The sequence below is a fragment of the Myotis myotis genome, unplaced genomic scaffold (genome assembly GCF_014108235.1).
Source record: "Myotis myotis isolate mMyoMyo1 unplaced genomic scaffold, mMyoMyo1.p scaffold_m19_p_5, whole genome shotgun sequence".
NCBI classification, from domain to species: domain Eukaryota; kingdom Metazoa; phylum Chordata; class Mammalia; order Chiroptera; family Vespertilionidae; genus Myotis; species Myotis myotis.
This window is the reverse complement of record NW_023416357.1, coordinates 26,748,568-26,773,627: the sequence shown is the minus strand read 5'-3', so window position 1 is coordinate 26,773,627 and position 25,060 is coordinate 26,748,568. Positions and strand designations below refer to the sequence as shown.

The 25,060-nt window shown below is 46.0% G+C and overlaps 1 protein-coding gene across 3 annotated transcripts in view; it reads left to right on the top strand.

The window, feature by feature from the left end:
* Positions 1-19,808, top strand: part of ADAMTS16 (ADAM metallopeptidase with thrombospondin type 1 motif 16) — a 107,950-nt gene extending 88,142 nt beyond the window's left edge. For all 3 annotated transcript variants that reach the window (XM_036310385.1, XM_036310386.1, XM_036310384.1), the window contains 5 exons: positions 8,598-8,799; positions 8,962-9,156; positions 11,807-12,031; positions 17,657-17,804; positions 18,546-19,808. In XM_036310385.1, coding sequence (XP_036166278.1) covers positions 8,598-8,799; positions 8,962-9,156; positions 11,807-12,031; positions 17,657-17,804; positions 18,546-18,661 — 886 coding nt within the window. In that variant the 3' untranslated portion in view covers positions 18,662-19,808. The remainder of the gene's footprint in view (positions 1-8,597; positions 8,800-8,961; positions 9,157-11,806; positions 12,032-17,656; positions 17,805-18,545) is intronic.
* The last annotated feature ends 5,252 nt before the right edge of the window (positions 19,809-25,060 follow it).

Genomic DNA, 25,060 nt, shown 5'->3' with positions numbered 1-25,060 from the left:
GAAGTAAAGTGCCTGCAACAAAGGCTCTCACCACCTCTGGGCCTCAGTTTCTCATCTATAAAATGAGGATTCTAATAGCCCCTCCCCCTGGGGTTGTTGAGTGGGTCCCTGTGTGTGCATGGGTTAATCATGTAAGCACTTAGAACAGTGCAAGGCACAGAGCAGGCACTGAGTGTGTCTAAACCCAGCAGTGAGAGTCCAGGTCCCAAAGCTGCACTCACTGGGCTCAAATCCCAGCCCACACCTCTTCCATGACCTTTCTGCATGTCACTCTTGTCCTCTCTGAAGGGGAATAAAGAATAAGATCCAGCTTATTGGTTTGTAGGGAGAATTAAACAAGTTTATAGCTCTCAAAGATGGAGAGCTCCAGCTTGGCTTTTACTTAATTGAATTTGCACTCTACCTGTGAGATGCTGGTTCCCTTCCTGGTGCTTCAGTGTGTGAAGCTTCATTCTGACTCTTTAATATTCAAATCGATTCTGTTAGAAAGTCAAGATTTGACATGCGGGGCTTTGTTGCTGGTTTTTGTTGTTGTTGTTGTTAATATCTGTCTCTGACAATGGGGTAGTGTGTCCTTTTCTTCCTGATAATCTGCTTTGGCTGTACTCAAAATAGGCCTAACACTCCAATGTACCTACCTTGTTCAGACGTGCTGCCTACTGCCCACAAGCCCATCGCTTCCTGGTTTCTGCAGATGTGTTTAATCCTATTATTTCTAAATGGAACTGGTTCTATCTGGGATTGGCAAACTGTGGCCTATGGTGATTCTGAAAATCAGGTCTTATTGGAACTCGGGCATGCCATTGGTTCCCGCATTGTCTCTGGCTGCTTTCCCTCTGCCACGGAAATGCTGAGTGGTTGCAGCAGGGAGCATCTGGCCCACCAACCTAAAATATTTACTGTCTGGCTATTTAGTAAAATGTTTGCTGACTCTTGAGCTAGATGCAAATGTTTTCCAAGCAAAGTGAGTGTCTTAAGGAAAAGGTTGTTTCTGTTACCTTTCACTCTTTGTAGGGCAAAATAACAGTGTTAATATTGTTACAGCAACATATTCCAAAAAGTTCAGAAAATCTGAACCTGGTTTAGGTCCACAGTCTTTCTATCATTCATATTAAGTATATTGTACAGTGACTTACATGAGGAATTGATTAATATATTCATCTTCTCAGCAATTTAGGAAACGTGCTGTATCTTTTCTCTATTAGGAAAATGGTGTCTTCAACCTAGGAGATTTTTTTAAAATAAAAACATAAATTAGGTTAGTAATCATTAAATCCATGTAACATGCAGCTTCGGTTTATAGGGCTAGTTTTTACTTCAAGGGTAGCATTTCCTAGAGCAAATATCTGGGTACCATGGCCCAGCCAAGTTGACACATAAGATAAGCCAACACCTGGATTCAGTTAGATGTATAGGAGGATGCAGCTTTGTTGGAGAATCAGGGAGTAGAATCTGTGATTTGGTGAAATATAGGATGGTCGGGGAAAGGGCACCTAGAGGGTTTCACTCCCTAATATGGGCACAAGGGCAGGAGGGCAGAGATGGGGACTATTGGCTCCACTTTCCCATCACATGTCAGATGGGCATGCTTTGTGGACAGGGGATACATGGGTGAGGAGTTCAATGGGGAAAATTTGGGGGTTCTCACCAGAGAAGTTCTCATTCAGCACACTGATGAAAAAGTAGATTAAGAGGAAAAAACTATTTAAATACACATACACACATACACAATAATAATAATAATAATAAATACATAAAAATACACACATACACTTTGAATTTTTATTTTCATGTTAAGTTCATAAGTATGCATCCATTTGCTAATTCTTTTAGTTATGGCTAAAACCTACTTTGAGTAGGAATCTGATTAATAAAAATAGAAGTGGATTATTTTGCATAAAATATACGCAATACCTATGATGTCCAGTTTGAGTTTCTTTAAAGAAGAGTGAAACTGGTCACATTCATTCATCTATTCATTCAAGTATAAAATTATTTTTAGTTTTTAATTTTTTCTGTATTTTACTTGGTCTCAGTCATGCCTAAGCTGACAGCAATTTTGTTTAATGACTAGTCTTCACTGAGTCATTCCAAAGATCCAACTTTGTTTTCTTAGAAATAAGCTTCTCATTTTTCATGCTCAGATTTCATCAGGCTACACCAAATTTAATTTTATTACATAATTCCAATAACAAGTTCAGCTGGGAAAAGCAGATTAGAATGTAGGCTCAGCTGGTTCCGTGTGCTCCTGCTTGTCAGTGGGTGGCAGCAGAAGGATGTTGACAACCATGGGCAAGGCTGGCCCTCATATGGAGCTCAGCATGGCCTGGGCTGGGACTGGGTTGTTTCACAAAGAGAATGAAGAGGCCCAATGAGTCTGTTGGGTCAGTTCAGATGAGTAAATAAGAGAGCTACTCCTGCTCTAACCGGTTTGGCTCAGTGGATAGAGTGTCGGCCTGCGGACTGAAGGGTCCCAGGTTCGATTCCAGTCAAGGGCATGTACCTTGGTTGCGAGCACATCCCCAGTGGGAGGTGTGTAGGAGGCAGCTGATCAATGTTTCTCTCTCATCGATGTTTCTAACCTTCATCCCTCTCCCTTCCTCTCTGTAAAAAATCAATAAAATACATTTGTAAAAAGAGAGAGAGAGAGAGCTACTCCTGCAGTGGAATATGGACTAAAGGCAGAGGGGTGAGGCATGTCTGGTGTCCAGAGAAGAGCAGATCAGATCTAAAGGCCCCACAGGACAAGTTGATTCAGGGAGTGTCCCACTGCTTTGCCCTCCTGAAGACAAAACCAAGGAGTCTTATGTAGGAGGTTTTATTGACCCTGCCCAGTGGAAAACCTCCTGTCTGCTTGGGCAGCAGGATGGCATAAGAGGGATATTTGTAACCTAGATGATGCCCCTAATTATGAATCCATCCATTATCACAACCTTCTGTATCCAAGCATAATGTAAGTTTACAAACACCTTGCACCATGAGGCCAATCTTGGATAAGTATATTTCCCCAGCTCTGAAGTTGGGTGGTTTGGGAGGCTTAGAAACATGCTAATATTGGGCAAAGTTAACTTTTACCTCTCAGAGTTCTTCATATCAAGGTTGGACTGGTCAGTATACAAGGAAGCAGCTCTGCTCCATACCAGCTCTTCAGCCACTTTGGTTCTGGGATAGTCTTTCTTTGGGAAGGAGGCTAAGTTTGCATGACTTTACACTCCCAGAAGCTCAGTCTCTGAGTATGAGTATAGGAGCTGGCCCAGAGCGCAGTCTTAAAAACCAAAAGGGCTGCACTGACCCAGGGTACTGGGCCACCTGAGTAGACTTGTCTAATTCACCAGTAACAAGGAATGAAGGTGTCTGCCTTCCTCCAGAAGAACCTATTCACCAGGCTTCCCACTGCAAGTTTATTAAATATCCTAGTTCTCATAACAGTTAAAAATAACATCAATATAACTCGATTACTAGGGATGGAGTGAAGATAATGCCCATCTGCAGGGGCCCATGTCCTGGACAGTCCTGAAGAGCAGGATGTTCCATTTATTAACAGTCATGTTCCCAACCCTGCTGGTCATCTTACTCATCAGGCTGAGGAAGAGATGGCTTTGTCAAAATTCAAAATCCTGACCCCAACCTCAGATTTGTGATTCCTGCAGAATGAAGGAGAGCCCAGGAACACCTGGGTATGTGAGAGCCCTGCCAGCCAGCTATGGTTTGGAGAACACTGTCTTAGCGCCATCTGGGTCACAGGAGCATAGACCAGGGTCCACTCAGCCCCTTTGTACTATCCTTGGGCATGAAAATTTGGGATGTTAAAACTGCCTCCATACTTGCCTGGAATGTAGCAGGTACCTCCTATTCACTCAGTACTCGATTTCAGTTGCAATCTAGTCTAGATTGCTAATTTGTCTGCTCTATGAGGTTACCGCCCCAGTATTTTGTACTCCAGAGCAAAGGTGTTTGTAATATAAACAGTTGATTCCTTGGTTGGGTGTTGAATGGGTATGCAAGAGGAGCAAGAGGAAGCTACCCTTCCCACTTTGGAATCTGATGATGGAAAAGATGCTCATTCTTTTGAGTAGAGTAGGGTGAACACAGAGAGCAGCATTGTGGGAGGCACTTCTGACCCCTCCTCTTATTTGCATCTTCCACTACCTCGGGGACTGTCCTTTCTTCTTGGGGCTCGGTTGCCCAACTTAAGACACAGTTGGTAAAGTCCATCATTTCTGAGCTCCTTCCCAGCTGTAACACTCAGCCTCCTTTTTTCCAATACTCTGTAAACTGGATAGAGGAGCAACCACATAAAGAAACAGAACTTCGTTCACACTTGAATCTAATGATTTCCCTTTTCCCTTTTATGACCTGAAGTCTGTCAGTGGAGTTTATGGGATGCAAACACCCTCCATGGTCTACAGAAAGAAAAACCTCAGAAGAAGGATTTTTGCTGAAACAGGGAATTGTTGAGGCTGTTTTGAACAGTGAGGTCAAATTCTTTGGTTTCTGTGTCCCTCATAATTTTGTTTTCCCTGTCTCCCCATGTAAATGAAAGCTCTGTAGATCTTACTGATTCTTCCTAAGATAACAACTGATGACAGGATAGTGAGACAGGAAAATCTGGTAAAAATAGCATGTTGGCCCCCTAATAATAAAAATTCACATACCTCTGGCTTCTCACAGTCCATAAAATTAGCACCCACAGTGCTTCCTTTGTGGGGAGCTTTTGATGTCCTTCAATTTGGCTTGGTGTGATTCAGAGAAGAAATGCTGCGTTTAGAGATGAAAACAGCTCAGTGCCTGTGTCTGTCTCATTATAAATCTCTCCGTCAGTCTCACACGTCCACAAAGTGGTTTGCCTTTTGAGTCTGAACAAATGAAGTAACAGTCAAGGTACAGCTTCCAAGTGCTGACGGCAAAAGCCTGCAATCCCCATCCAGGTCTCCTGTTTTCTGAAGTCTGCCCTGTCCTTGCCAACCAGCGGTCAGTGATGGTCTCTCAGTTCTAAAGTGAAAATCAGGGCCAATTCCAAGCATTGCCACCAGAACATCCTGCAAACAGAGACCATGGTGGAGGAAATGAGTGGGTGTCTGGCCCTCGCTATTCTAATGTGCTTACTAGTGAACTTTAGGTGGATTTGGAGACAAAGGGCGTTGCTCCGGAAAGTAGAGCATGTGAGCAGAGTGCTATCTGTTTGTCCAATAATTCTGGCTATATCGACACCATTCACTTGCACATTTGGTTACCAAGATCATTGGCAGAGCTAGTCTTCTGCCTCTGTACTTGCCTGGAATGTAGCAGGTACCATTTGACGCTGATGAAATGTCCTTTGACACAGACCAATAATGCATTCCAAATCAGCAGATAGGGAAGGCAGGTGAAGGGCCTCTGGCCATCTGCCAGATGGGCTCATAAAAGCACTTTCTCTCCTTCCTCATCCCCCTACGTTCTCTGACCTCCACTGCTGTGCTGTCAGCTTACAGTTCTGCCAGGCCCTCTTTAAGTTAACTTACTGTTTCCCAATGGAAAAAGCAGACTTTCAAACTAGCATCTGTTTATTGTTGGATCAGCATTGTTATCTTTAAAACATTTCATGTAGAAGAAAAGTGTGGTAGAAATAGAACAATCGATGTTGTCTTGAAAATTCAAAGAGAATAAGCAGAAAAATAAAACAACTGAAACTGAATTCTACAATGAAATTAGCAGTTACTTGTTCTCTGAGTGACTCCCTGATGTGAGTCTGTGACCCCTGGCTGGCTCAGCCGGCAGCAGAGCGGGCACTGGTCCATGCCAAGTGGGTTGGCCTCTGAATCGGAGGGTAGTTACAGCATGTGGCTGTCCGGGTGGTGCTTCATGACAAGGTATCTTACCAAAGCCAAACACTCTGGTTGGAAATTTGCATTTTTCAAAGGAAACTTTAAATAACCAAAACCAAAATGTTAGTATTATTTTAATGTAGAAGGGAAAGTCATTTTATTTAGAAATGACTAATGCCTGTGACAAATAGTGATATTGAATCTTGAACTAGTGGTGCCAGGAAACCCTGCCTCAAATGTTGAGTGACAGCGGTCAAGTCCATCACCTCTCCCAGCAACCCTCTCTAAAAGTGCGCCCGACAAGGGCCATCCTGGGCCGGGGAAGCACAGACGATGGCTGGATGGCTGAGTCTTCTTGATCTGGGTAATTCCAGCTGCCGGCTTTGTTCTAGCTGGCAGGCAGACAGGAAGAACAGAACAAAGTGGCGCAAGTGGGGCCCCTGGTTCGCTACTGAACACACCTGGCATCTGCTCTTGGAACCCTCAGAAAGCATGGGAGTTTGTGTGGATGTTGACTCTATCATGAGCTGAAATTAAGACCTTTCCCCAGAGCTCTGCCTGTGAAAGGAAACAGACACTTGGCGTTTCCATATGCTCTGCGAACGATCTGGGTTCAGGAGGGGTTCTTAATGACGGGCAGTTAACAGAAGGGCAGAGAATGGATAGACCCAGTTGGAACAGCTTAAGATGATGGAGACAGAGGACTTAACGAGGGGGTGAGAAAAGCCTGAGCGCAGCCAAGACGGCTTTGCAGCCCCTGTGTGGACACAGCAGTTAGAATTTACAGGTCTGCGGGGCTGAGAGAGCAAACACAAGAAATGGGAGAAAACATAAAAGCAACAGGAAGCAACTGAGAAGCTCCAAAGGCAGAAGCATCACAGCCAAGAGGCTGAAAACCTGTTTCATAGCAAGGAAGGAGGCATAATTTACATGATTTAACATGAAATAAAACACAGTCATTTTATTGACCCTAAAAAATGGAAGCATTTCCACAGTTGAAATGGAACAATTCCTATAAGCCCAACATTATTTGTTTTTTTATGAGAATAAAACATTGTATTATAGGGATTTTTTGTAATTGTCTTAGACACATAATAGAATTTCTTCAGGAGCAACCCCGGTATAAAATAGTTCAAGACTTCTACAAATGAAAGTAAGTAAAAATGTCAAGGCACAACTCAGCCTAAAGGTGCAAGGGACCCGGCAGGGCTGCTGCATAGCTGGGGGGAGGTCACTTCTGCTTCCCATCCTGGAAGTGTCACCATCTTTCCTCTCCTTCCACCACTGACTTGTCCTGAGAACTTTCACAAGAGCCAAAAAACTGGCTCTGAAAATGGGGCCCAATTGAGAACTTGAGGAATGGCCCCGCCATTCTGCTCTTGGCAGAACAACACACGTGGAGCTGGCACAGCCTTGGTGGTCAGGGCGCTCCTGTAACATGGACCCTGATCCTTCTGCCTGATTCCTTTTTTAGAAATCATATACCGTGGTCCGTACGTGAAATTAGAGACTCTGAAAATGTTTACAAAAGCTTTGTAGTATAGGAAAAATGCTTGTTCTAGACATTGAATTGTCAAAATGCTGAATGTAAAGGTTGTATATACCGTGTGTCCTCAATCATGTTACAAAGTAAAGAGAGAGAGGGAGAGAGAGAGAGAGCGCATGCACCGGAAGTGACTGTGCAGGACTAAGTGCAATGGTTATCTCTGTGTGTTTCTATCTTTCTCTTGATGGTTTTCTCTGTATAACTCGGGTTCCCACACTTCAGTCCTCACAAAACATCTCCCAATGGTATGAGTGTCTTTGACCAAGTGTTCCAGCTGCTGCTTTGGGTCCTCAGCCCTAGTGTGACTTTGAGGGGAGAGGATGTAGAGTCATGAAGCCCAAGGATGAATGGGGGCATCGTCACAAATCCTCTATTTTACCTCAAGACTCAGGAGAAAATCACTGTTATATTAATTCTTACTCAGAAATGCTGAAGAACTGCAAAGTGGAGGCTTCATTTGGAATCTGATTCAAACACGAAGATTAAATTAAACTATTACATTTATGACACAATTGGGATTGGAACTCTGAATATATAGTGATATAAGATCGTTGTCAATTTTTTAGATGTAATAGTTTTGTGGTTATATTAAAAAACAAAGAATCTGTATCTTTTGGAGATGCATATTTAAGTATTTACAGGTTGGAATTTGCTTCAAAATGCTATAGGGGGTAGAGCATAAGTTGATAATTGTTGAAGTTGAGTGGATGGGACACAGAGGGCCTTTACTTTTGTATATGTTTAAAATTTTCCATTTTTTAAAAAGGAGCTAGAGCAGTGGTTCTCAACCTTCTGGGCCTTTAAATATAGTTCCTCGTGTTGTGACCCAACCATAAAATTATTTTCTTTGCTACCTCATAACTGTAATGTTGCTACTGTTATGAATCGTAATGTAAATATCTGATATGCAGTATGGCCTTAGGCGACCCCTGTGAAAGGTCTTTCAACCACCAAAGGGGCCGCGACCCACAGGTTGAGAACCACTGAGCTAGAGGGAAAACAGAAAAATTGTGTTAAAGAAAGTTATTTCCCAGTACAGGTGACCTTGAAACCAGGGCAGGGGGAAGAATGACAATCAGGAAAGCTAATGAGAGTGAGAAGCATCTGTGATCAGGGTGACCTCTAAAAATAACTCTACACATGTAGACTGTAGGTGAGCAATGTCAGTGGCTTCCTGGACAGACATGCCCTCCCCTCAGGAAGAGGTGGCACTGTCCCTCACTGTAGGTCTCTCTGTCCCCTCCCAGTTGGTCCGTGGGGAACTGGAGTACCTGCAGCAGGACGTGTGGTGGAGGGACACAGAGCCGAGTGGTCCAGTGCACGCAGCAAGCCCATTACAGAGCACAGCGGGTCTCGGCCAGCCTGTGTCCACAGCCTGTCCCTGCCAGCCGACAGGCCTGCCGTCCCCAGAGCTGCCCGCCCACTTGGAGTGCTGGGCCCTGGGCAGAGGTACCTTGGGCAGGGTTGATATGGGGGCGGTGGCAGCAGGGCCCCTCTTATGCAACACAGAGCTGGGTTTTCACCAGGCCTTGCAGGGCCTGTGGCCTAAGTCTCCCCCAGCAAGGTCTGAGCATTCCTTGCTGGGAGCTGAGGCTTACTCTCCCTGTGCAGTGCTCTCGAACCTGCGGGAAGGGATGGAGGAAGAGGCCCGTGGCCTGTAAGAGCACCAACCCCTCAGCCAGGGCGCAGCTGCTGCCTGACGCCCTCTGCAGCTCAGAGCCCAAGCCCAGGACTCACGAAGCCTGTCCACTTAAGCGCTGCTACAAGCACAAGAAGCTGCAGTGGCTTGTGTCTGCCTGGTCCCAGGTAGGTGCGCCTGGTCTCAGATAGATGCACCTGGTCCAGACAGAAGAAGGTTGACCAACTCTCCCCAGCTCTCCCCTTGGGGCCATATTTCTTCATCTGGTTTCACTGCTTCCCTCTCCTCCCCCCTTCTCCTCCTCCCCTTTTTGCTCCAACTCTGCACCCCCATTCAGGCCACCATCTGGCTTCAGCCAACATTAAGGCACTCCATTCCTAGACATATCCTTTAGTTTCCTTGGGTGTTGTAGAAACACAGACAGACAGACTGAGTATAATTTGTGGGTATCCAGGTGGGCAGTCCTCCTCCTGAATATTTAACAGTGTCCTTAAGCAGTGCATCCACAAGCTCATCACACAGTTGGTGCTAAGATGAGGATGAGTGGGTGAATGGGGTACAAGTGAGAGAGTAGAGGACGTTCATCATGCTCACAGTGAGGTCATGGGGACCCACTTAACCCCAGAACAGCTGCAGCCATTTCCCAGGAAAGGCTTACACAACACAGAGCCAGAGGAGAGTGGGCTACCGTGGGAAAGTTAGAGGACCCGGACTGTTTTCAGAGACCAGTGTCCATGGGCAGTTCTCATATTAGAGAAGACACTGCTCGTGTTGGGTTTGCTGGAATCAAAGCCTTGTGCTGCTGAAGTCCAGAAGCCCCCTTATTTGCATTATTTGGGGACTGGCCTGGCCCTATTATGCTGAGACTAACAGAAGTTTGGAGTGCTGAAGGCTTTATGACTAGCTTTGGCCCAATTGAGAGCTGGGACAGCCTGTGAGGGCGCAGACAGAGCTGCCACCTCTGCCCAGCACAGCATCCCACACTAGGGAGAGGGCATTGGGACAGGTGTGGGGGCTGCCTGAGGGGCATGCCAGGGCTCCTTAATCGTGCTGTGGTGTGCGTCAACTCAGAGGTGGTGTCAATAAACCCCGGAAGGACACCAGAAAGCTAACATGGGCAGAATGACAGTAGCACCCCACCAAGTGGAAACCCATGGGAACGGGCATTGAGAGACCTCCTCCGTAATCCCAGAGCTGTCTGTCTGCATTTCCACAGCACCTGTGAAAGGAAAGCCCCTAGATCCTGACCCCAAGTGCCTCTGGGACAGACAGAGTCTCCTCCCAGCCCACACCTGGACTGATGCCTTAATCAGGGTGGGGCATGAATCAATAAAAGGGTGGCTGTGCCAACCAGAGCTTTCAATCCCATTCAGACACTGTTTCAGTTTGCTACTGAAAAGTAAAAACACGGTCACTCACTGAAGCAAATGCCATGGCTAAGAGAGAACTCCGGATTATCTCACCTGGGACACAAGAATGCCGGCATCTCCTAGGACTGAGCCACACTCCTTAGGAGGCTGAGTGCATTGAAGGGAAGTGCCTGGGCTGTATAATCTGTGGGCATCCAGGTGGGTAGTCCTCCCCCTGAACATTTAACAGAGAGAGAGAGAGAGAGAGAGAGAGAGAGAGAGAGAGAGAGAGGGCAGTGCCTCTCTTCGGCATAGCCACAGGAGTCAACTGAGTAGTCTCCAAGTTCTGCCTCCATTTTGGCATCAGGACACCCACAAAGCACACCTGTAAGCCACACCTGAACTCAAAGAGTGTGAAGCCAGAACCTAGACAGGTAAGGCCAACCAGCCTCCTCATATGCAACCTGCAGACACTGCAGAATAGATGGAATCACCCAGAAGGCTCAGCGTCACCCACTCCTCTACCATAGGCCAGCAACTTCAGACTCTGGGACCACTCTCCCGAGACCCTCCAAGCCCGGCCAGCCCTCTGGTACAACAGTGTGCCTTGGGCTTTTGTGTCCTCCCTGCACAACCTGCAGTTGCCGCCTCTGCCCAGCCCCCTGGTTCGCCCAGGACCCATTCTGCACGTGCCAAGTATCCCACAGCAGTGACAGCTCAGGCTTGGAGCACCCCTCTACGGAGAATAAGTGGACTTGCTCCTGTGCATTTGCTGTCTTCATGGGGAGCACTGGGCTTTCTGGGGAAAATTTTTGAGCCCTGGGTTTCTTCTGCCTGCCCCTGCTTTAGGGTCCAGCTTCACACTGCAGTCAGTGTTAACCCATGCATCTCTGTGGTTCACCTCATGTCCTGTGAATTAAATTTCAGTGCACTCTAATATCAGTTACAGCTTAACATTTTGATTTCCCAGTGAAATGATTACTTCAGAATTACTCCTTCCATAGTTTTGATTGCCTTGCTCCTACTTATGCCCCCAAACTCTAGGCCACTATGGTCTTAAGATATTCCTTAAAAAAAAAAAGTTTCTTGATTTTTAGTGGGAGAGGAAAGGAGAAGACAGAAACATCAATGTGAGAGGGATACATCAATTGATTGCCTCCTCCTCACCCCCTACCGGTTATTGAGCCTACAACCTAGGCATGTGCCCTGACTGGGAATCGAACCAATGACTTTTCATTGCTCAGGTCAATGCCCCACCAACTGAGCCACACTGGCCAGAGCCCACCTTTTTTAGTGATAGAATCGGCAATGCCTTTGAAATGCCAATAAAGTTCATTGAATGTTTACACTCCTGTAAAACTTCAAGCTGATATAATCAGGAGATGGTTTGACTCAATTATTTTGTAAGAGACAGCCGCCACAGAAGAAATATTTTTCACTCACATCTTTTGTTTACTTTTGCTTTTAGTGCTCTGTTACATGTGAAAGGGGAACACAGAAACGATTCTTAAGATGTGCTGAAAAGTACATTTCTGGGAAGTACCGGGAGCTGACCTCAAAGAAGTGCTTGCATTTGCCGCAGCCTGACCTGGAGCTGGAACGTGCCTGCGCCCAGTTCCCCTGCCCCAAGCACCCCTTGTTTGCTGCCACAGGCCCCCCGCGGGCCACCTGGTTTGCCTCGCCCTGGTCTCAGGTAGGGGCCCTGCTTCCCACCTTGGCAGCTGGCTCAGGCGGGGAGCTTCTCAGAGGGTATCAAAGCCCACTAGGCAGCTCCTGACCTTTTGTCCATGGTATGTGCAGGTGCCTGTGTTTCTTGGTGCCTGTGGCTTTCTGAAGAGGGTGCTCTACAAAAGCTGCAGAATATTTTAGGGCACATCTTCTTTGTTCTTAACAGTCACCCAATTAAGCATTGGAAAATGTCATGTTTTGGGTAAACAGTAGGCAGAATTCCCAGAGGTGAGTGAATGAGGAAGAAATTGGGAATGAGTAGGTGGTTGTGAGATTATACTAGGTTTATTACAAATTAAGTGAGAATAGGGGTCAAGACAGCCTGGAATGTCATGTCCTGCCTGGGACTTCAGACTCAGGCAGCCCAGACGCAAAGAGGTACGCAGGGTGCTCTTGGGGCCTTTGGTGTGCCCAGCTCCTTGCCCCTACCACACTCCCATCACATCTAAGGAGAATTCTGCTATTATTCTTGTTAACTCACCCTCCTTCCTCACCCTGTTTTCTGCCTAGGGCTCCTGGCAGCCCTCACACTGCTGAGCTCTGTCCCTTTTCTGCCTGTAGTTGTGCTCCTCTGCCCTTAGTTTTGAATTTCTCCATGTCCCATGGCCACGCCCTCACTCCTCTGGCACCTGCTGCTATTTCTGTCTCAGCTCTGTGGAGTTGACCCTCACCAGTGGGGTTCCAGGGGCTGACCCTGCCTGACCCATCCCAGCTGGCCAAACCTGAGGCACCTGCACTACTTGCTTCTTCCCAGGAGGGGGCGCTTTGCTTTATTTTCAGTCACTGCAGGGAGAGGAAGGGAACATATTTTTGTCTTTCTAATCTGTTGACCAGTGGGCCAGCCTTCTTTGCAGAGTGGAGGGCCCATCTCTGACTTTGTCCTTTCCAAAGAGATGAAGGTGGAGGAAGAGTGATGTAGTGTGCAGTGGTGACCAGCCTGTGTATGCCCCTCTGCCAGACCCATCTTGTAGAGGGTCCTCAAAATCATAGTCTCACACCCTGGGAAGCACTCTTGGATTCTCTGCTGAGAGCCTCAGTGCCATGGGCAGCAATAAAGGCAGTAACAAGGACGAACACCTGCTCGAAGCCACGCCCCTCCCACCACTGGCACTGTGCTAGGAATTGTGGGACTCCTAACTCATTTGTCCCTCCCAGCGCCACTATGAGGGAGGTAACACTATCACCCCCATTTTACAGATGAAGAAATTGAGGCATAGAGACTGTGGTGTCAATTTCAGCTCACAGTCGCCATGTACCTCTCCATGGTCCTGACAGCTCAGCTTGGTCCCGGGGACACCTACTCTATCTCACCTCCACTCTGGGCAGCAGAACACAGACCTGGTCAGAGCCCATGGTCCTCATGGGCACATGGCGGAATGTAGGCTTTTAAAGGCAAATGATGTCATGCATGACCACAAACTTGTGGTTTTCCACCTTATAATCCCCTTGGTCCTTGACCAGGATGTCAGAACCCTATCAGGTAACATTTCCACCAATACATCCAAGTTCAAATCCTAAATTTATCAGGAGTGTTGCACCACCAAATTGTCACAACACATGTATGTATTCAGGGCCCCCAAGCTGGGCCTTCGATGTCTCTAGCACAGGGGTGGGCAAACTTTTTGACTCGAGGGCCACAATGGGTTCTTAAACTGGACCGGAGGGCCGGAACAAAAGCATGGATGGAGTGTTTGTGTGAACTAATATAAATTCAAAGTAAACATCATTACATAAAAGGGTACGGTCTTTTTTTTCAATAGTTTTATTCATTTCAAACGGGCCGGATCCGGCCCACGGCTGCTCTAGCAGCTGATCCCAAATAGCACTGGGCTGGTGTCTGTCTTTTGTCACTTCCAAAGGAACTTCCACAGGTCTTTGTCTTTCTCCAAAAATATATCTCAGAATATCTACTCAATGCCTGGTGCCATAGAAACAACCCAGCTGGCAGCGTTATCACAGCTTTCCCTGCCCCCACAGTTGTTCTTGCCTAAACAGTGTCTGCTTGTCCTATCTGCCCATTTGCCCCCTCACTCACTCATCATGCCAAACTCTCCCTGAGAGCCTGCACTGGACACTGAATGGGGATGGCGCTGAGCTCTTAGCATAACTCATCCATCCCACTATTAGTTGGGGTAACACCCAGGTAATGTACCCTACACCCCAAGTTCACCGAAGGGAAAGCTCTGGGGTCCTGTACTGGAAGGAAGCATGGAGAGAAAGTAGACTCTGGATTAGAGACCCCTCCCGTGCTGAATCATGCTCTGTCCACCCTCCAGCCCAGTGACCAGCAGAGATCAAGGCTGCCCACTTGAACATGAGCTGCTAGAAAACAGATATGGTCACAAAACAACCATTAAGTGTGATGTTTGCCCAGAGATAGCTTTGTAACAGATGTTATACTAAGTGTTTTATATGTGCATTTTATACAATTGTATGTGTGTATATACATTCGTACATTATATGTATGTTTGCATGTATAGAAGCGCTCTCTCTCTCTCTCTCTCTCTCTCTCTCTCTCTCGCTCTCTCGCTCTCTCTCTCTCTCCATATATATATCTTGGACCTACAAGGGCACCTAGCCCATACTAAGTATTTGGGGGGAATGTTTGCTGAATGTAAGAATTTTAAAGAAAAAACAAATTCAATGAGTGAGTCAGGGCAGCCACTTCTCATCCTTATTTAAAGATCTTTCTCTCCCAGCACAGTTAAACCACACACTTTTCTCAGGGTTTTTGTTTACATTGTCCATTGACATTGTGAGCTCTATTGAGAGACCCATGTGTAGGGGTATAATCTTTAAAATCCAAAGACAATGCTTGCTTGCCAACCACCCATTTCCCCCTGCTTCTATGACTAAATTTAAAACAAACACCCATCTCTCATGGCTGCTGTATGACAGGCGTGTGTGTGTGTGTGTGTGTGTGTGTGTGTGTGTGTGTGTTTAGAGAGAGAATGTGGCCAGACAAGTTCATTAAGAATTATCTATGGTTTACTTCCTAGTCATGCTGCTGTATCCCCATCCCCACAGAAACCATTAACTAAGTTTGATTTATGTAAAAATTTTGTTAAGGATTGAGAATTCCTGCTATTGATCTGAGTGGGAAACTCAAATGAACAAATGTGACAGAGCAAAAATCACACATAATTGTTGTCTTTAAGTCCAAAAGAAATATTTATCAGAACCAATTTAATCTATCATAGAATCTATTTTAATATTATCTAAATTTTTACTAGAATAAAATCAGTTCAAAATCCCCTCTAAATGATGTCCCCCTCCCCGCCATTGTGTCAGAGCTCTGGCTGTGTCTCTGTAAGCCCAGATTTGGCTATTTATCAGCCAGCTTCTTACAAAATCGTAATATCCCAGCCTGCCCACTGCCCCTCCTCTGCTTCCTCGGCCATAACTCCTGGTCCCAGGCTCTGAGTTCTGCAGAAGCAACCATTCCCTCAGTCCTTGGGAAGGAAGAGGTACACCTTCCATAGACCTTTCATACTGACCTTGGCTTATGATCCAGCCCCACTGTGGTTCTTGTTGTCTTCAAACTTGATAGATTTTTCATTTAGAAATGTATGAACTCCTCTCCAAAAGGTATTCAATTTAGAAATAGTTTAATTTAAATTATTGGGGCAGGGGGCATTTGAAGTGTATTATTTTTAAGCATTCCCTGCTTTAAATCCACAAAAAAGTATCAATAGCTACAAACGTTTCCCTTTAATTTTCTTCTGAGTGCAGTCTGTCCAACAAGATGAAGCAGTGGATGGGCTAAGGAGTGGAATTGAGTTGTTCCTTTTTTAATTTTTTATTTATTGTCTAAAGTTGTACATATGTCTTGAGTTGTTTCTTGGGCAGGTGTATGCTTACTCTGTCCCTAGAGAATTGTGAGTGGGAGACAAATAGAGGTGTTTCTCCCAGATTGTTGTCTCTCTGTTAGTAGGGAAACTGAATCCTGAAACAGGTTCCCCACCCTTTACCGGGCAGGTGACTCTGCTCAGTTTGGAGACTTATAGGCAAATTTACAAAGAGGGGAGCAACACTCATCAGTATTTAATTTAAACCAAAACAAAAAGGCTAAAACATGTCTGTAATAGCTTTTACCAGTCTGAAATACTCAGTCTGTTTGTCTAATAAGTCACTTTTATCATATCCTGCCTAACATGTATCCAATGTGATTCCTCTGTTATCTTCTGAGACTTTAACTTCTTGGGAGTGATAACTCTTACGGCTGTGTTTGCCATAAGCACTTGTAGCCAGGACTCTGGGACTCAGACTGTGGGAAATTGTCAGGCTGTGATGTATGGCCAGTGCCTGGCTGAACTTTGCCCCCAGACAGGTTTATTCTTGTAACAGTATAAAGATTGTGGTTCTATTGATTTCTGTTTATTTAAATGGCTTTGCTTTTCATCAAACTTAATGGCTTGTCGCCTAGTAGGACTGATTTAAATTATTTGGGTCATTTGGGCTTAGGGTGTTTCACATTCTAATTTGGTCTGGGAATGGCTTCAGTGGGAACACCTGTTGGACTGTCTGTCTGGCTGAAGGACGACAGTGACTGCTAAGGCCACACACAAAAGTTTCAGGCCTTTGACAGGATGACTTGTTAAAACTTCTGACAAATATGGACTCTATGCACCACTATTCTTAAATTTAGATATAACTAAAGTCAGTCCAGAAAAGAGAAGTGGGTATTGGCTGATGCAATTCTGTCATCTAGAGCAGTGGCCGGACCTAGAGCACCTGCAGCATCTTGGTTAGATATGCAGTGTCAACCGGTGACTATTGGCATCCATTCAACACCCACGGGAATCCACAATTTGGAGTGCAGAGAAGAAGGAAACTCTATTCAGTGCAAACAGCTCAGTTGTGATACAGTCTAGAGTTTGAGTTGCTTTCTTTTGGATAGATGAATTGCCGCAGTTTGGGGTTCCTCTGTCTTTCTGAGCAACCCTCTCCTGATTTCTTGCCCGCAGTAGATCTCAGATGACCCTGTCATATACTCTGTGTGTGTCCAGCCAGCCAGCTAGTGGAAGATGCTCTAATCATTCCATTGCATTCTCTAGCTCTGCTGTGCCATGCACCTTAAGAAACAGGGCCTTGGTGTCAAAGAACATTGCCCTTGGGAGGATGTAAATGCCATCACAAAATGAACCCAGGAAGCTGTTGTTGCCACTTCCAGGCATCCAGAGTCCGTGAACTTGGGGTGGAGAAGGGTCTTAGTGTTATCAAGCCTCTGTGGGCGTTGGCTTGTCAAGAGTACCAGAAAGATGGCTTTGTGATGGCATCCATAAAGGACACTGATTCCTTCATGCCAGAACCACAGCCTGGACAGATCCAGGGAAAGATGCTGTGTCCCCAGATGTGTACCAGTTTCCTGTGTCCATCAACCCATGGATGACTTAAGAACATTATAAACTTCTGGGCACTTCTCCTCTCTGTCCATACCTGAGATTAATCCAGAATCTAGTCAGCCACCCACCATCATAGAGAGAGAGAGACACCTTGTGGAGTCTGGGTGGAGGGGGCTGCTTAGAAGAGGGGAGCACTCTGAGAACTGAGCAGCCCTGGATGACTGACATGCATGTGTTTCTCACAGTGCACAGCCAGCTGTGGGGGTGGCGTGCAGACCAGGTCCGTGCAGTGCCTGGCAGGGGGCCGGCCGGCTGTGGGCTGCTTCATTCACCAGAAGCCCGAAGCCTCCCTGGCCTGCAACACTCATTTCTGCCCCATCACAAAGAAGAAAGGTGAGTGCTGGGAGCCCCTAGGCTTGACCTTGGCATGTTGGAGGGGGCTGTCAAGTTTCTGGAGCCATTCCTTGGAGATCCTGAGGAAGTTGGGGTGCCACTGGTTAGAGAGCCCTAGAGTTCAGTTCTTGTCTCTGATACACCTTTTCTCTTTTCATCCACTCACCAGTTTTCCCATGAAACAGTCCTCATTTCTCACACCTCCCTAGACATGACATCTATGGTGGTTAATTTTAAGTGTAGCTTTAAGAAAGCATGATGTCTTTTCCTATGTCAGTGCTATCCTCCTTATTCTTCAGGGACAAGTTACACAAAGGCCACCTTCTTCATCTTAAATTCCATCTCTGTGCACAGAGCCTCCAGTGCCTTTGCAGAGATCAACAGTCTGTCTCTGGAGGCTTCTCAGAGAGGAGATGGAGCTGGGGAGAGCAAGTGGGTCGGCTCGATCAGAAGATTAATGGTTGAACTCCATCCACAGAGTGCCTGTTGTCTCGGGTGGATGAGTGGCTGAGTGGGTGGGATTAACACAAAAAGAAAAAAGTTCAGTTTTTCTAGGATCTTCTAAGAAGGGCCTAATAAAAACAGCAGATTACACGTGGCCCAATTTGACCTGAAGAGCTGCTATCCCTCAGCAGCTTCAAGACAATGACAAATTCACCTTGATTTGCCAGCAGAGTTACTAGCTTTTAGCAGTGGACATGGCATGGGGACACGGACTAAGGGACGTTTGCTCGTTTCTAGATGCCGTCTGCAGAGACCACCTGCACTGGTGCTCCCTGGTGCCCCAGCACGGGATGTGCAGCCACCAGTTCTACGGCCAGCAGTGCTGTGAGACTTGCTCCAAATCCAACCTGTGAGGGTGGGGCCCCCTCCCAGGGGCGGGGAAATGCCTGTTTTCAGCACCAATGAACTGTCCAGTTCACATGGGAATGCATCCAAAGAAGATGGAAACTGGAAGAAGAAAAACTGTTAGCTGTTAGGCTCTTTGTGCACAAGCGTGCACGTGTGGGGGGGTGTGGGGTCACCTGTGCACACACAAGCATATAGAGTCATGCTGAGTTGACACCTGGAGGAGGAAGCAGGGCTCGCTATGCCGAACGGGAGCAGTGCTCCCTGCACGTGTATTTCAGCTAAATCAAGTCTGAAAGACAGTGGAGCTGAACTTGGTAAATGCTAATAAATGTTTGGTGCTTTGTAAAAAGAAGAAAGGCCACGAAATTAGGAACAAGTACAAAATTCTGCTGCTAAGTGTGCCGGCCTTCCTCCCACCTCGGGGTCCCCTCCAGAGGTAACCAGCTTCTGACCAGGACAAGCAGGCGGCCTGGACAGATCCTGGCTGTGTTCCCAGGGCCCCGCTTCATGCCCTAGCAACAGAGATTCTCTTTGCAAGGACTTGGTGCTGTGACAAGAGCTGGTGTTGTCTTTAAGGGGCACCTGCCTGCCCCGAGAGGTGGGACTCAGTCCTGCTTTCAGAGTTTGCCTCTGGAAACAGGAAAAATTAAATTCCTGCTAAGGTGCTGTATCTCTTACAGACTCGGATGCTGGGGGAGAGGATTTTATATCTTAGGTTTTCTCTTTCACAGTTATTTACAAGTGAGTGTCTCTATTTAAACTGTTTCTTAGTGCTTTTCATTTTTAGATGACAGAATTACAGGTAATACCATGATTAGCGAATTGTTGCCTGCACCACAACCCTGCTGTCCTAGGAAGGGGTGTGGGTGGTTCTTCTCCAATGAATATGCCAACACGATAACCTTAGTAATCAGGTTTCATTTTTGTGCGTTGTGGGTTTTTAAACTGTTTTTCCATGAATGTTGGCTGTGTTTGTGAGGCCCATTCAGAGAGAAGGCACTGATTTCCCAGTGGGAAGCTGCCCCGCAGGCCCCAGCATCATCTGTCAGTGCGGGTGCTGCTGTCATTCTCCCTTCCCGCCACGCAGCTGTGTTCAGAATGGGCATCTGGATATTTATATTTGCTGAAGTTTTATAATAAATTTTATATTGTACAGTGTGATTCTGACTGCTCACGATTCTTCACAAGAGATTAAGTTTAAGGAATTAGCTCACATGATTAAGGGGGCTGGCATGTCCCATATCTGTAAGGCAGGTGGCAGTCTGTGCACCGACCATGGACTGGGTGAGGTCACCTCCTCCAGCTGCTCGCTGCCCTGGAGCTCCGGGAGTGGCTCACAGGCATGTGGCCGAGGCAGTGCCTGGAGTTGCCTGCTCCCAAGTCCAGAGCCCTGCTCTGCCCACTCCCAGTGCTCCAGAAATATCTGGCTAGTGGGCAGTCTCTTTCCATTTGGCTCCATATGGGGGCCCAGAAAAGCTCATGGCTGGTTCAGTGGAACCAGAAAGGCCAGGGCGTAGTTGTCTTTACCACCTAGTGTCCCTGCTTCCATAGGGAGGCCCCATATGACAGACAGCAGCAGTAGGATGTATATGACACTTAACTGGGAAGGGAATGAACCATCCAGAACAACACCATCCACCACGCCTACTATGTACCAGGCACTGTGCTTGCTTCTGTCCCAAACTAAACAAGGCCCCTTCCCTGTGATCTGAATACCATCTACCTGTGTGACCTTGGGCAAATCACTTTACCTCTCTGGTTTTTGGATTTATCATCTATAAAGTAATTAGATCTTTCAAACTTCACCAAAATTCTAAGATGCTACCTTTTCACTTGACTCGCTATTGTTAAACTAATACTTACCTGGAAGTCATGAATCAACCCTGAGTATGGATCTAGCTAGGCAGAGAATGTGCTCCTGCTCTGCATTAGAATCCCGACAAAGAGGGCTCTGAGGTTTTAGGGATGACTTGGGCCTATTGAAATCCTTACACTTACACTCATATACTCACAGACTCCAGGTGGTGGCAAAGCAGAACCCGCCGATAATTTTCCAAGAGGCCAAGTGGGTAGATTCCAGGCCAGGCCGTCCAGGAGTCTCTAACAGGAGCTGTGCCCATGCCCAGGTGCCTGCAGACTGGCCCTCACAGTGCCTTGTCTCCCTTCCCTGATCAGGGCCCCAATAGAGCCGCCTGGGACTCCCACTGTATCAGCATCCAGCCTGTGACTCACAGTGACAGGCATTTCTTCTTCTGACCTCAGGGGTTTTGATGGCTGGCCCAAGCAGCTGGCACCCCAGAAGGTCTGTGGTGGGATTACAAATCATAAGAGCTTTAATCTGAAGTCTGGACAAAGACTCAGCCACACCCATGTGCCCTGGAACCAAGAGGCAAGTGAGCTTTGTGCCCTGGCTGGAGCCCAGGCCTCATGATCCTGCCAGGTGGACAGCCCGGAGCTGGGGAGGGCAGACAAACTCATTTCTGCCTGCTTTGCTTGCTCATCTGGTAGTTGCCGTCTCTTCGGGAGCTGAGGAGAGCAGGCCAGCCTCCCAGGGAAATAAGGCCAAAACCATCAAGATAGATGTGTGTGCTACATTTGTTTCCACGCTTTTCCCACAGGACTCTGCACTGTAGAGAGCCATTAGCTCCCACATCTCCTTCAAGTGGAAAATCATGCCTTCCCATGGGGGCTCACAAAGCTGTCCTCCCCCTGAAGAGGGCTTCTACAAATGCAGATTAGTTCCAGCTGGTCCCTTTGTCTTCTGTAGCTGGGCCACACCTACATACCCCCTCCTGACACTTAGGCCTGCCCCTGAGGGAAAATGGACCAAATATTTGTTCAGCTTTAACTCTCTCCCCTTATGTTTGAGTGGAATGTTCTAGAATCTGTCTTATTTGTCACACTTCTGCACCCTTCAAGATTACTCCCAGAACCTTAGATATCCTAAACCCCCCTCCTCCAGAACACTGCATGCTATGGACTGCATTGCATACTCCCAAATTTGTATGTTAAAGCCCTTACCCCCAATGTGACTGTATTTGTCGACAAGGCCTGTAAGGAGGGAATTAAGATTAAATGAGGTCATATAGTGGGACCCTAACTGCATGGGACTGGTGTCCTTAATAGAAAAGGAAGAGACACCAGAGATAGCCCCTCCCTGCCACCCCTACCACACACACATCTCACTGGTATGCTGGACCTGGCTTCCTCCTGAAAAGAAAAATACATGAAAGTCATAAAAAGGCTTTGAGAAGTTGAAACCTTATAAAATGTAAGATACTGTTATGATAGTGTCCTCATGACTCAGGCATGAATAATGACCACTTTAGAAAGCAATCTCTATGCGCACATCTCAGATCTCCATAAATCACGCCCCAGTTGCTATCTTCTGACAAAGGAAAACACAGCTAGTCATTGAAGACACCTTTCTTTTCTCCTCCTCAACCGTGGCATCTTACTAACCAGCTCCCCAGGCAGTGGGTATGACAGAAGACACCGAGTAAGCATTCTTTCTTACCACAGAGAGGATTTCCAGGGAAAGGAAAGCCTGCTCTCCCGGTTTGCTTCCGTCGCTGTGTGCCAGGGCTCTCAGCCTGCAGGTTGTGCTTTGGTTTGGATTGCATGGGGCATTCTTTGTGGATGTTCTCAGATCATGGCCATCAGGGGGACATTCCCCAGCAGCTCAGCTGTCAATCCTTCACACCAGAACCACATAGTTTGTGGTTTCTAGGGTCACAAAGCCCAAGAAATGTTCATTCCAGGAATTCCCTCTGATTTCTCTTTCTCTTAACAAACTCCCTTTCACCCAATTCTATTCACCCTATGTCATGTGAAACATTCAAGTTTTGAAATGTCCAATAACATCATGTGATCACCAAGGCTAAAATTGTCAGAGGTTTAATAAGCATTTAGATAAATTTATTCAATCCAGTTCATCTCTAACTCATGTGAGCGCCTACTGTGCGTATGGATGACATGGTGTTGTCCTTTGAAGACATAGGTTAAGTGTAAGATTCACTCCTGTCCTGAGCTGCTAATTTTATCATGGACATGAGTTTGACAAATGTGAAGCAATGAACATCTAACATAATAGCAGATATAAATAAACATTGAAATGAATATGCTGAGGTTATAACTGTGGTATAGGCATTGGGTTTGGAGGGAGGATGAGAAGAAGCACGTTTAAGGTCCAGTAGAACATGCTGGCATCTGGAGGAAAGGGTAAAGGGTCTCTAGGCTGATGCAACAACATGGCAAAAGAAACAACATATCAAAAGTGTGCATAACCAGTGACACATGCACACCATCTCTGTACACAGCAGGCATGAGGCAGGGGAGGGGCTAGATAGGGCGGACACCTTCTCTCACAGGTCCTGTGTAAATGGAAGCTGGGCTGGAACTGACTCCAAAAGAAAACCCTAGACCTTGTCAGTCATTGAGCAAAGGCCAGACCAGTCAGGAAGCTGAGTCATGTGACTTGACAAGGACAGCAAGGGTAAAACAAGGAGTCCAGGCTCAATGATGTGGTGAAAGACTGAGGTGGGAGTGGGTCATCAAGTAACAGAATTAAGGGGTAAATTACCAAAAGTGGAGAACATAAAAGGGGCCACATGAACCTCCAACTTCCTGAGCCCCTGGGAAATTGAGGAACCACTCATGATCATAGAGGACCCAGGGCTGCACTGGGCTGACCACAATCTGACCATCTTTCTTCTGGAATCCTAATTCCCCTGAACTGATTATATGACTTACGGTATCTCACGAAGTATCAAATGTAATGTCCAAGGTTTCTCTTTAAGGTGATAATGTGTTTTCCTTTAGGAGTCAGGGTTTGCCTAAGTTGGCGCCTACACTGGGGGGCAAGATAATGCTGCACCATGAATGATGATTCTGCCATTGCGGGATGGTTAGTGCTGTGTGCTGCTTATCCCAAACAGAATGTCGCCATGCCCTCCAGCAGTCGTGAGTTACAAGAACACACCATACCTTCCCAATGCTCCTGGGGGATGGGGCTTTGTTCTGCTCAGCTAAAGGAACATGTGCGTGTTGCTAACATAAGTCTGGCCCAAGCCCAGATGTCCAGTTTAAGGGGCTCAATTTTCACCTGTTCAGAGGAAAAAAGGAGAGGGGGACTGTAAAATAAGTAATTATACTTCAGTAATGGAAGCATGTAAAATATGGAGTTCGGAAGCCCTAAGGATGTACAGAGAAGGTATGGGATGGCTCTATCCTCAGAGCAGAGACTCGAATTAAGTCTTAACATGGTAAATAAGAAGCCAGTGCAATTCAGGGGTGGCACAGGGTTGTTGTAAAATATGTTTCCTTACAGAGGACACATGAGAATTTTTTAAACACACAGCATTTGTGTCAATTGTCAAATCCTTTTGAACATGGCAGTTAAAATTAACAAAAAGGTTAAAATATATTTTTCAGTGAAATATTTCACCCCGAAATAACTCTAATGGAACTCTGAAATTAGGGTAAAAAGTAAGTTAGATAATATTTCAGGTTTTCTATTCATTATAAAACTTCAACCAAGACAATTCAATGGGGAAAGAATAATCTTTCTAACAAATGGTTCTGGGACAAGTGGATATCCACATGTGAGAGAATTAAGTTGGACCACTACCTCACACCATATGCCACAATTAATTCCAAATGCATCAAACACCTAACTGTAAGAGCTAAAATTATACAACTACTAAAAGATATAAATCAGCAAGATCTTGAATTTGGCAATAGTTTCTTAAATATGACACAAAAACTACAAGCAACCAAAGGGAAAAAATAGATAAATTAGATGTCATCAAATTTATAAACATTTGTTCGTCGAAGAATACTATCAAGAAAATGAAAAAGATAGCCCAAAGAATGAGAGAAATATTTTAATCCATATATTGGTAAAGGTCTAATATTCAAGATAAAGACCTCTTAATAAGGAGTTAAAGAACTCTTAACAAGTCAACTACTTAACAATAAAAAGACAGATAACCCAATTTAAAAATTGGCAAAGGATTTGAATAGACTCCAAAGAAAGTATACAAGTGGCCAATAAGCACACACAGAGAAAAATGTTAATCATCAGTAGTCATTAGGGAAATGAAAATCAAAACCACAATGCGCTAGTACTTCACACTCACTAGGATAGCTGTGATAAAAAATATCACAAAATTACAAGTGAGGATGTGGAGAACTTAGAACCCTCAGGCCTTGCTGGTGGGAATTTCAAGTGTTGCAGCCACTGTGGAAAACAGTTGGGAGTTCAATCCAGCATCTCCACTTCTAGGTATAAACCCAAGAGAATTGAAAACTTATTTACACAAAAACACATACACCAATGGTCGGTGCATCATTGTTCATAATAGCCACACCCAGACTGGAGGGCTGCTAAATATTAGGTTCTA